Source organism: Danio aesculapii, chromosome 4 (genome assembly GCF_903798145.1).
Source record: "Danio aesculapii chromosome 4, fDanAes4.1, whole genome shotgun sequence".
NCBI lineage: Eukaryota > Metazoa > Chordata > Actinopteri > Cypriniformes > Danionidae > Danio > Danio aesculapii.
The window spans coordinates 16536216-16548905 of NC_079438.1; the positions used below are offsets into that span (position 1 = coordinate 16536216).

Genomic DNA, 12690 nt, shown 5'->3' on the forward strand with positions numbered 1-12690 from the left:
GGCAGAACATGCAACTGAAGCTGCGTAGTCTGTGCTGTCAAAAACACCTAGAAGTTTGCCTCTGGCTAAACTTGTTCCACTCTTCATCCCAGCACTTCTCCAAGGCTCGTAAACTGATTTGCATCAAAGGTCTACTTACTGCCTTAAGTGCTGAACTGTTCTTCCCTGTGTTCAGAAGCTGGGTTCACAACGCTAAAATAACCATTTGCAATATCTGATTGACTGGGTACAGCATGGAAGAAAAATCCTAGATTCCCAGTGATGTACTAGCCCCTGTCCTCCTCAGCATTTTTTTACCACTCTCATCCAGACCAGCCGGGCCTTATAAGTTGTAGTCTTCCCATAATAACATCAGGAGCCACACATGCAGGATGGGGTAATGCCAGGCATTCACTGCAGCCACCACCCTTCCTAAGACCCCAGGGCACACATGCTTAATTACCTGATTATAAAAGCTTCTTATAAAAGATACTCACCTTTGCTCCATCAGCCAGTGATTTACAATTCACATCCTCAGACACTCATTGTGATTGCTACTTACCGACATTCCTGTGTTTCTGTTGTCTCCTTGCCTTTAGGCTTCCATGTGTCATGTTCTCACCTCCTGAGGGGTGTTGACCAAAAGTAGAACTAAGAAAGCCATAATTTTACAAAAAATGTAACTTGACCTAGTTTACTCAGGGCGTTTTGCCTTAGTCCATTGCAGGTTTGCTGAGCTAGATTGAGAATGTGTCATTATGTCAAGCCTAGTGTAAATAACCGGGATAAGTATGCATTCGCTGCATTCTTTAAAAAGGCACATTGATCACAGAAGCAATGATGCAAGATATGATGAGCCAATCAGGTAACAAGTTGAAAAACGTATGCATGCACAGCTTCTAATGAGGTCCTTTGCAGTATAAATTTACAGAGTAGACATCTTATTAATTTGCATCTGGTGAAGAAATAAGCCAAGGGACCTACCTTATTTTATGTTTATGCCTTAAGTAGCTCAATTCTGATAGAACCAATACATAAAATTTTATGAAAAGTAAAAAATACAAATAAAAACATCTTTAACAATTGTTTTACACATTGTATAGGTAAAAACCCAGGAGTCAGCGGGGGAGCCAGTTCATCCACAAAAAATACAGGTATGGTTGTTTGGCACTATTTTCAAAAGGTGAACATTTTCAAATCTCTTAGAACAAAACTTTAAACTGATCCATTGTAACACCACTACTTATTCTTTCAAAACCTGATGTCATGATTTCATTATAGTTGCACATATTTTTATTCCACATAATTACTTTTTCAGAACATAGATTTTTGTGTTATGTATCAGGGCTCGGCAAATTTTTAAAATGCTTTTTATTTTTTAAATAATAATATATATTCATGTTTATTTTTGGTTATTTAAAAGTTCCATATACTGCATTGGTCTAATAAGTTAAATTGTTCTCTGATATCTGCATAGTAGGTTTATGGCTTTGGTAAGTTCAAAAAATCTTCATAAACAGTTTTATAAGCTAATTTGTTACTCCTTAAAATACCCCTAGATCAGAAGGTCCTAAATTGACTGTATAAGGTTTGTGTCGTGAATATTAATGAGCTCGGCTCTGAATGCCGCTCCTACAGATACACACACACATACACAGAGAGCATGATGACGTACACTGAACACGGACAAATATAAATCCAAACAGAGTAACGTTAACGTTAATTTTTCTCACCAAATCTGTTATTGATAAAGGCTAAATTATAATTAAATTTGACAAAAGAGAGTGAAAAAGATGTATCGCGTTTTGTATTTTGAAGCTACAGTCAAAGAAAACACAGCCAGGAATTAATATCAACCTCTGCATGAACAGAAGACAGTTGAGCAGAGGGATCTGACATAATTCAGCAGTCTATGTGTTTGTTGAAACATACTCGTCAAATTTCATGAATTAACAATTAACGATAAAGTACCAAAAGATGTAACTAAACTTACCGTAAGCCTCTTCGGAGTGGAGATGAATAAATGTGCTTTCTGTAAATCTTGTATTTTGCTTGCTTAAAACATAGTTTGTACTGTCGTTTCAGGAAGTTACTATTAAGTCAGTGTTAAAACATTTCCATTGACAAAACACTTAATTTGTGTAGTGTAAAGGATATTTTGTGATTGTGTACTGTACTTGCACAATTAAAAATATTTGGAAATGTTTTAAAAGGTGCACTTTTGATGATCTGTTGTGATAAAAGTACTAAGCGTTTTGAAAATGTACCAGTTGCTTGTAAAATTGTGCTAAACCAATAAAAAAAAACTAACTATGCTGATAATTTGTATTAACCTATTTTTTTGTGTGTGTGTTTATATTAGAGCTCGACAGACAAAAAAAACAAGCGTGCATATGTTAAAAGACCATGGGCTCCTTCAGAAGTCAAATCTGTCATCAAATACTTCCGGGAGCACATTAAAAAGGGAAAGCTGGCTACATTGTCGGAGTGTCATGCCTGCAAGACAGCTGAACATCCAGTTCTTGACTCACGAACTATTCAGAATATAAGAGACTTTGTGAGAAACAAAGGAAAATCTAACAAGCAATGTTTTTAATGTCTAAAAGATGTCATTTGGACTATTGTACTTGTGAACTATTTCTACTTATCTAAACTTCAGATTTCTACTTTTTAAACATTTTTTAAATAGTTTTAAACTCATTTTAAATATTATCTGTTTAAGTATTTAATGTATCTGTTTTTACTCCTGTACTTTAAATGTTTGATGTAGCTTGTTTTTATTATTACTTATTATTCTTGTAATGTTGTTATTTTTACTGCAAATAAATACTTTAAATACTATGAATTAGCACACTGTGTGTACATGTAAACAGCAAATACAATAAAAAAAGCTTGTCATTCATTCATCATTTTCTTGAAGTATGCATCTAACCCCAGTCAGTTTTTTTGTTATGTTACTGGTCCTGGTAAACAATGTTTGACCCTTTAAACCACTTTGCTTGTTGTGTATGGATGATTTACACAAGCAGACCCTTTAAACCTGTGTGTCCCAACAAACCATGATACAGATGACCCTGTACGCCTGTGAAAAAACAGGTGTAATTTTTCCACAACTCCATGGTCACATGTGATTTTTTTAAGTGAGATGTATCTTAATGAGGCCATAACAGATTGTTTGATATATAAATTTAATTTGTAGGTTGTAATGAAAGGTGTGTGTCCCTAAACCACAGTGGTTACATCCTGTCCCTGTAAACACTATATACCTGTATGTGTGTGTGTGTGTGTGTGTGTGTGTGTGTGTGTGTAAGAGAGACAGAGAGAGAGAGAGAGACAGCAAGCAAGTGTCAAGTGGAAAACGAGGGAGAAATGTATCAATAAGCACTGTTCATGTAATATGCTTTAGGCTATCAAGTTGGTATTGGCATGAACAGCTATACCTGTTAACAGGTTTCTTATATGTAAAACGGTCCAATTCAGTTAATGATCTGGCCTATTAGACAGCTATTAATAGAGATAACTGCACATGATGATGGTCATTTATTTAAATGATTATGTAACACAAGTATTTAAATTTCATTGTTGAAAACAAGTTACAGGAGTAAGTGCAGATGTTGTTTTATGTGATGTCCACCTCTATAATTACACCATGGTGAAAAAGAAGTCTGAGAAATGCTGTAGTTGGTGTAGGTGGAGCAGGTTAATCACATTAAAAGTTCTGCATTGTGTAGATATGAAAGTGCACTCTTGTCATTGAATTACCCTGTATAAACTGCCCATACAATAATTTTACTTGTGATCTAATTATTTTCTAATTATAAATATATAGCTGCATGACAGCTTTAACAGTGGACTCCAGAAAGGTAAGACCAAAGCTTGAAATTGCACTATGTGAGTGCATGAGACCAATAGAAGATCAAAACATGAGCTATATGGAGCAATCGCTCGCTTTTAGCAACGTCTAATCATATTGTTTTATCCCAACTTGTCCCACATTGAATCGACTGCATTGATTCCTTTGTCTATTAGGCTAGTTTCAATTGGATTTCAGAATGTCACTATGCAGAGTGAGTGCATTTTCCCTCCTTCTCCTGGTTAAGAGATAAAGCTAAATAATAGAATTAGTTATATTTCAGATAATATAAATCAATTATTAGCAACAAAAGACCAATTTCATAATGCTTTTAGTGTAAAATACTTTTATTTGAAGCAAAAAATATGCAGGAGGACTGGATCAGATATATGGGACTTTACTCACACCTGATTACCTCTGCAGCTTGTACACAACATTTCACAGCACCTGGAATGAACACAAATGAGTTTGATGTTACAGTGTTTCTCATCCATTTGTGATTAATGTACAAACAATTATCTACTAAGGTCAAAAGTAACAAAAAAAAAAAAATCGACAGTATGTGATTGCTTTACTGTGTTAAAAGGAAAAGGTTTTGTCACAGGGTATCTTATATATGCTTTTGTGAATGTTTTGCATATTTGTATGCACAAACACAAGTAATAATTAGAGGGAAATACATCTTTGTTACATACCAGGTGAATAAGAGGCATAGAGAGAGCTGAGCTGCTCACACGTGTTCTGTTCAACTAAAAAACAAAGGAAGGAAAACTAAATTGGCACAGAAACAAGTTACATTTTTATCGTTAAAATTTATAGACACTTTTAGAAAGAAATAATTGACCTGTTAAGAGTGTGTTGACAGTCTTACAGAAACCAGTAATGAGCTGCATGTGCTTTAAACTCACATAAAGAACAAGTTTAGTGATAAATAAATGACTAAAACATTGCTAATAGTTAGCTCATGTCAATGTATTGACTGAACTTAACAAATAAAACCTCACTGTGAAGTTTAGAAATAGTTTCTTTCAACGAATGATAATATATCACTGTATAATAGGATAAGACTTACATAACTATTATATAAGTGAAATTATGAATGTGAAATATCAAATCAAAGTACCTCAACATAATTGTATCAACATTAACTACAAAATGCAGCAGCTAAAATAAAAAAATAAGCTTCCATCAATAATCATATAAAAAAACAGCAACAACTCAAATGATTATGGCTAAAGTCAACTTATTTTCCCAATACATCATTATTTCTCTGTAAAACTGCTGAACTTCCCATCCCCCACACTATGTGTCTTGAGTCTTCACTGCTCCTCCTCATTTGCATCTTTATACCAGCATTAATGGGTGCCAATTGAGTCTTATCCAATCACATTCCAGATCCAGAAGCTTAGCAGGGTTGTGTTTATATATTCTGGGTTCCTAACAGAATCTTCATTGGCTTATTTTGCTATAAGAGAACAACTTTGGAGGACAAACTACGATTGTAAATTCCTACATTGGGATTGTTACCAACAACAACATACAAAGAAAAACCCACTGAGATAATTTCTCATCCCACTTCTTTATTGAAGACTGAGAAAGGTAAGGTAAGTTGCACATTCTGAATTTACACTCAAATAATATCTGAATGCTAACATTATAATGTATCAAATCTAAACATGTGTGGATGCATTGTTCAACGTTGTATTAAGTTCTTTAGTCATTTTAAAAGCCTTTTTTAAAACTATTTAGTTTTTGTTTGTTTGTTTATTTGGTTATAAATATTGTTTTTATCCTGAAAAATGGACTGTAGCCAAAATAAGTTTCAACCTATTACATATAGGTTGGAAGCTGGCAGGCAATTTTGGAGAATTTGATGTTTGATGTTTCCCCATTCAAACATACAAAGAGGCAGTAACATCAGTGAATGCAAGTGAATGAGTTAAAGCTATGGATAAAGAAAGAAATGCAACTGTTTAAAGAAAATGCAACCTCTTACCAACCTACCAGAAGGCAAAGATCTAGTGGGGGTAAATGTTTTTTTTTTTCAATTAAAAGAAATAGTGATATAGATAGGTCTTACAAATACATAACAGAAAGCAGATAAAGTAGAAAGTAGAAAACGGGGGAGAAATGTATTAATAAGTCATGACTAAGAGTAAGTGGGGGGAAAAGCTAAACAAAAAAAGACTTTTAATTTGGCGTGGTGGTGTGACGTCATAAGGCTGCGCCACTCCAACACTGTGATTCAACTGGAGAAAGGTTTGTTTTAAATATTTTACACAGATGTAAACCGACTGATTAAAGTTTCAGGTTGTTCATTTAATGCTAAATGTACCTGCTGTTGACAATATTATTTTAACCCTTAATCAAACGAAGTACTATTTTACTCACAGTGAGGTCTATTGTTTTAATAAGATAGGATAAACTTTATTTGTCCCCGAAAGGAAATTCTTGTCTCGTGCAAATAAGTGCTACAACGTTGCTGTAAGCAGATAATAAAATAAATAAAACAAACAAAACAATCAAGAACATACCTGAATAAAGTTTGAATAAAGCAACAGTAAAGTGTGTAATAAGTGTTTTAATAAAGGTTTAATTTAGAGCATAATGTCTTTTCCACTCTAAGTATACATCACTATATATAAGAAATGGAGTTCTAGTTTTAATCAGCTCATTTGTGGTTATTGTTTCTTGCTCAGATGTACCTGATTTCTTTTTGTTAATTACTCTCAATAGAAAGTGTTGAAGCAAGTGTTGAAGAGAAGTTATTTTGTTTCTGTTCATTGTTTTATTTATTTTTTCAACAGGATAAAGTGTCCTGTTTAAAATAAACAAACGCAGAGAAAAACTCCTGCTGAACTGCTGAAGCGACTGATCTCCACACTGTTATAAAGATGGCGTTTATTAAAGAGGAGAGTGAAGATGTGAAGATTGAAGAAACATTCACAGTCAAACATGAAGATCTGCAGGAACAAACAGGTTAGTTTTCATTCTAAAAGACCAACTCAGTCATTTGATCCTCATTCAGATATATTTTAATAATAAGAATGTGATGAGTGTGAGTGTGCTGCCTAGTTCTCCTAAATGCACATAAGCACTCATTGAAAGACAGGAATGAGTTTCTTTCCTTCTACTTGTTCTCATGTCTTTTGTCTTTCGTTTTATGTATTATTATTCTCTCATCTTCTCTACCTTCTTATTATTAATGCTTCTTGTTCTCCTACTGTTTTGTAAAGTGTCCTTGAGCACTGGCGCTATATAAAATAAATAAAAACAATAAATTAAAAAAAGTTTAACTGAGCTGAAGATATTTGACCTACAGTATTCTCATAGAAGATATCTGCTATTACGGTGATAGTGTTGGCTTAGTACTTTCCATTTGCATATGTCATGTTGATCACAATTCCCCTTTTGTCATCAACCTCTCTATAGGTTTAAACTTGTTTCTAGTAGTTGTTACTAGTTCTCACAGATAGTATCTAGAATTACATCATTATTATAATAATTAATTACCAGGTCTATTGTGTTTAAACAGGGTTTCTGTGGGGTCTTAAAATGTCTTAAATTCCAAAATCAAAATTTTAGGCTTTAAAAAGGCTTAAATTTACTGAAATATTGTATTGTAGGTCTTAAATCTTTTTTGAACAAGTCTTCATTTTCCTTTGTTCATGTTTTGCTACCCAATCTGGCCAAAACCCATACAATCACCAACAATCCATCTTAATAAAACCTTAAACTTTTAATTCAAAAGGGTCAAACTCTATTTATCATTATGGTTTAATTATTTTCCTCACAATAACATTTGTTTAAACATGCTCCATGTATTTACTGCTGAGGACATCAACCTGGACAGATTATTGTGCATAGGTTTAGTTTATTATAGTTTTTAAAACGTTTAAAACATTTTACAGTGTAGAAATAACAATAAATCATAGCAAGAAACATCCTAATACATAGTTACTAAATTGGAACTGAATTGACAGTAACAATTTACAGTTTTACAACTTTTTAGCCAAACATTCTACTCGCTATAACTGCAAAGATCACATGACACTGACATCAGGATTAAAATATTTTTAAATTGTCCAGTGTGTGATTTAATGAAATATTCAGTTTTCCTTTTGTAATTGTGGTAATAGTATTGACAGTTTACAGTTTAAACATTTGAAATTTAAAATATTGCTTAATTATTATTATTATTTTTTTTATATTTTTGATTGCGCAATGATACATGATGGGAAAATAACTCACTAATTCGGACATCAATAATTTTTGGTAATTTAATCTTTGAATAAATAAATTTGGTCACTAAATGTACCTGCAACTATAGAATCACCCATATAGTTCATGCAATACAAATAATAGTTGTAAAATAAAAGTTAGTTTGCTTTTATTAAAATGACAGAGAACATTTAAAAAGATAAATACATTACTTTTAAAATACTATAAGTTATTTTACTACATTATTGTCTATATATATATATATATATATATATAAATTAAACCAATGCATTAAACTGTTAATGCAGCCAAGGGTAAGGACATTTAAATAAGATAAGTTTAATGTGAGGTAAATTTCATCATTTACTGTTAACCTTAAAGTATTTTAGTATCAACTTAGCTAGGTATTTAAAGCCATCGAAACAGTACACAGCGTTGCACAGCATACGTTAGGTCCAAAAAAAGATTAATAAATTTACCCCGCACAAACTTAGGCTCCGTTTACACTGTCAGGTCTTGATACAGAATTTTTTCAAAAAAAGATTTGTTGCCAATATCAGATTTTTTTGTCTGTCCGTTTACACTTTCTTTTAATTGTGACCCATATCCAATTCACGTCTTTACACTTGCTGTACAATTTACGATGCATGCATAAACGCGGGTTCTAGCATCTGTGCCACACTAGCCACGATGGAAGAAACCGTCTTGTTTATAGCTCTGCGAAATAGGCGAAGCGTAGTATAAGTAGTGAATGGTTGAGTCTAGATTTACCTCCACTCAGTTTACGTAATGGCATGGCCCTGATGTGTGTGTGTGTAGTTGAAGATGTAGCCTTTGCCTGTGTGCGCACTGGTGTTGTTGGAGAGAATAAAGTTGTTCTATGTGTACCCCGCAGTGAGTGTATTAATAGCGATTAAAAAGCAAAAGTTACAACACGAAGTACGCCCAACTTTAAAATGATTTTGAGGCGGAGGAGGTGGGAAAGGGCCGTCATCGCAGCTTTCGATTATGGTTAATATGCTGTATGATGTCCTCCGCCATTCAGAGGAATGTGTGGGTAGGAGAGAGATCTCAGGTCTGGTGGAAGCAAATTGTGGCGACTGACCACTTTCCTCCATGTTTCCTCTGTTGTTGTTGTTGTTGTTTACTGCGTCGGAATCTCCACACACGCTCTTCCCTCTACACCATTAAACCGCAGGGAAGCACCACATTGTCACAAGTTTAATGATGATCAGAACAGAACGCCTCAATAAATCCGATCTGCCTGTGTACATGACGGTCGTATTGTCACATATCCGTTTTATATCTGATTTATTTCCACATATGAAGCAGACCTGAAACTGATCGCTGAATATCCGAATGCATGCGTTTTTTTTCTGTTTACACGGTCATAGAACAGATTTTTATTTCAGACTTAATTGAAGAGAATGAGGGGAGTAAAGAGGAGGAACATCATGACAAAATTGACGAAAAAAGTCAATTACAGACTGATGGTATTTTGAAAAGGAGAGACAAGAATTGTTTCACCTGCACTCAGTGTGGAAAGAGTTTTAGAAGACAAAGCAGTCTTAAAATTCACATGAGGATCCACACTGGAGAGAAACCATTCACATGCACCCAGTGTGGGAAGACTTTCAGCCAAATATCATCCCTTAATCAACACATGAGGATCCACACTGGAGAGAAACCATTCACATGCACCCAGTGTGGAAAGACTTTCAGCCAAATATCAGCCCTTAGCAAACACAAAAAAATCCACACTGGAGAGAAACCATTCACATGCACTCAGTGTGGGAAGAGTTTCAGCCAATCATCATCTCTTAATAGTCACATAAGGATCCACACTGGAGAGAAACCATTCACATGCACTCAATGTGGGAAGAGTTTCAGCACATCTTCATCCCTTAATAGTCACATGAGGATCCACACTGGAGAGAAACCATTCACTTGCACTCAGTGTGGGAAGAGTTTCAGCAAATCATCACACCTTAATCTACACAAGATGATTCACACTGGAGAGAAACCATTCACATGCACTCAGTGTGGGAAGAGTTTCATCCAATCATCATCCTTTAATCTACACATGAGGATTCACACTGGAGAGAAACCATTCACATGCACCCATTGTGGGAAGAGTTTCATCCGCTCATCATCCCTTGATCTACACATGATGATCCACACTGGAGAGAAACCCTTCACATGCACCCAGTGTGGGAAGAGTTTCAGCCAATCATCACACCTTAATCAACACATGATGATCCACACTGGAGAGAAACCCTTCACATGCACTCAGTGTGGGAAGAGTTTCAGCCAATCATCACACCTTAATCAACACATGAGAATCCACACTGGAGAGAAACCATTCACATGCATCCAGTGTGGTAGGAGTTTTAACTGCTTATCATCCCTTAATCAACACATGAGAATCCACACTGGAGAGAAATCATTCACATGCACTCACTGTGGGAAGAGTTTCAACCAACCATCAAACCTTAATCACCACATGAGGATCCACACTGGAGAGAAACCATTCACTTGCACTCAGTGTGGGAAGAGTTTCATCCGCTCGTCATCCCTTAATCTACACATGAGGATCCACACTGGAGAGAAACCATTCAAATGCACTCAGTGTGGGAGAAGTTTTAGCAAATCATCATCCCTTAATCTTCACATGATGAGCCACACTGGAGAGAAATCATTCACCTGCTCCTAAGCCGTGGTCACACTGGACTTTTCTCCCCATAGACTTCCATTCATACGCACGTGAATGCGTCAGACCGGAAACGCAAGTTCTTGCATCAAGTTTCGCAGTTCAATACCTTGCAATACCTTGACCTGCGAAATCGCATCACTTGACTGTGTGAGACCAATCGAAGATCAAAACATGACCTCGCTGGACCAAAATGTAAAATATGGACCAATCGCTCACTTTTTTAAAAATATCTAATCATCTTGTTTAATCCTGCCCCTTTTCGCAGAGCTGTACAACAGAATTTTGCATGCTCAAACTCTAGTGTGACCGCATATTCAGTGTGAGATGAGTTTCAGCAACTCCTCAGACCTTAAACACATGAAGATCCACACTAGTGTGAAAGAGTATATGTGCTTTCAGTGTGAGTAGACTTTTATTACAGCACTAAAATTGAAACTGCACCAGACAATTCACACTGGAGAGACCGTACAAGTGTTCACACTGTTACAAGAGGTTTAATCAGTGAACACATCTGAAAACACAGAAGAGGATTCCCACTGGAAAGATCTGATCAGTGTCTACAGTTTCGCTCATTCGGCGCAGCTTAAGAAACACATGGACAATAAGTTGCACACATAACATAAATGCAGCAAAACATTTTCTCATGTGCACAGGATGTTTCATGTCTGAATAATTTTTGAAAAAGCTGAGTGACGGTATACTGTTTTCCAACACTCCTACACTGCAGTAGGTGGGGTTGTAAATGTGTTGCGTTCCTCGCGTTTACCGTAAACACGATGGCGGCTGAGAGAAGAACAGTTTCATAAACATCTGGCAAACAGCACGTCTGCGGCCTAAAATCTATTTGAAATTTATTGTACAGGTGCGGATACATCTGTACTCCACTCTCTAGTGTATTCATGTAGCTAGTGTTGTTTTAGATGATGTTCTTTGTCTGAATCCCTGAATGAGAAACAAATCACTGTGAAGATACCGCACATCAAAGAAGGTGGAGCTCCAGGATGGTTAGTTTGCAGTATACCAGGGCCTCAAGTTAAGGAAGCCCATTCAATTGTCCTGTGTTGCATCTTTTATTAGTAACGTTTCTTTATTTTTAGGTTCAAGATTCTTTCTAGTTTACTACATTTACTTTTTTGAGTAGAATATAAACATGATGAATATTTTCTGATTTAGGCACAGTGACAGGTATTAACTTTTACAAAATTAATACACTGTGATGATCCCAAGACTCCAGATTGGAGTATGTGGTAAATCCTGATTGGATGCCTGCATTACTCCTCAATAGGTTTATAAAAGTTGTTGTGTTAGCTACCCCAGGACGCTGTGGGTACTCAGGAGTCCTCATGTCAAGACCTGCCATCTCATTGACTCTTTACCTTATGGTATAGTTTTGCATTACTTTTATCATGTAGTTAAAGTGTTGTGATCATATCCTAATTTTTTATCTTCATTATTATCCCTAGACATTTGTTGGTTGCTTTGATTGATTGTTCTATGAGTTACATTTTGTAATAAATAATTAGCATTCAGGCTATTTCGTAGGCTCATGTCTCTTTTATGTTGCGACTCAAACAAGCGGGTCATAACACTTTGCAAAATGTGTCCGGTTGTATCCGAGATCTTGTCCTTTCAGTTATGACCATAGGTAAGAGTAGGAACCTAGATTGAGTGGTAAATTGAGAACATTGTCTTTCGCCTCAGCTCCTTCACAACAACAGACAATCACATCAACTGCATTACTGCTGCCGCTGCACTGATCCATCTTTTAATCTCACATTCTATTACTCGTAAAAAAAACGCAGATACTTGAACTCAATTTGGGGTAAGGACTCTCCTCCAAACTGGAGATGGCCACCTTTTTCCAGTCAAGCACCATGGTTTCTGACTTAGAGGTGCTGTTTCTCTCCCTGCCATGTCACACTCA

At 35.6% G+C, this 12690-nt stretch overlaps 1 protein-coding gene across 1 annotated transcript in view; it reads left to right on the forward strand.

Moving 5' to 3' along the window:
• The window catches only part of LOC130222033 (gastrula zinc finger protein XlCGF57.1-like), a 171434-nt gene that overhangs the window by 75588 nt on the left and 83156 nt on the right, over positions 1–12690 (forward strand). Inside the window, exon 3 of the mRNA XM_056454649.1 lies at positions 9717–10724. Within this exon, the coding sequence (XP_056310624.1) occupies positions 9717–10724 (1008 nt within the window). The remainder of the gene's footprint in view (positions 1–9716; positions 10725–12690) is intronic.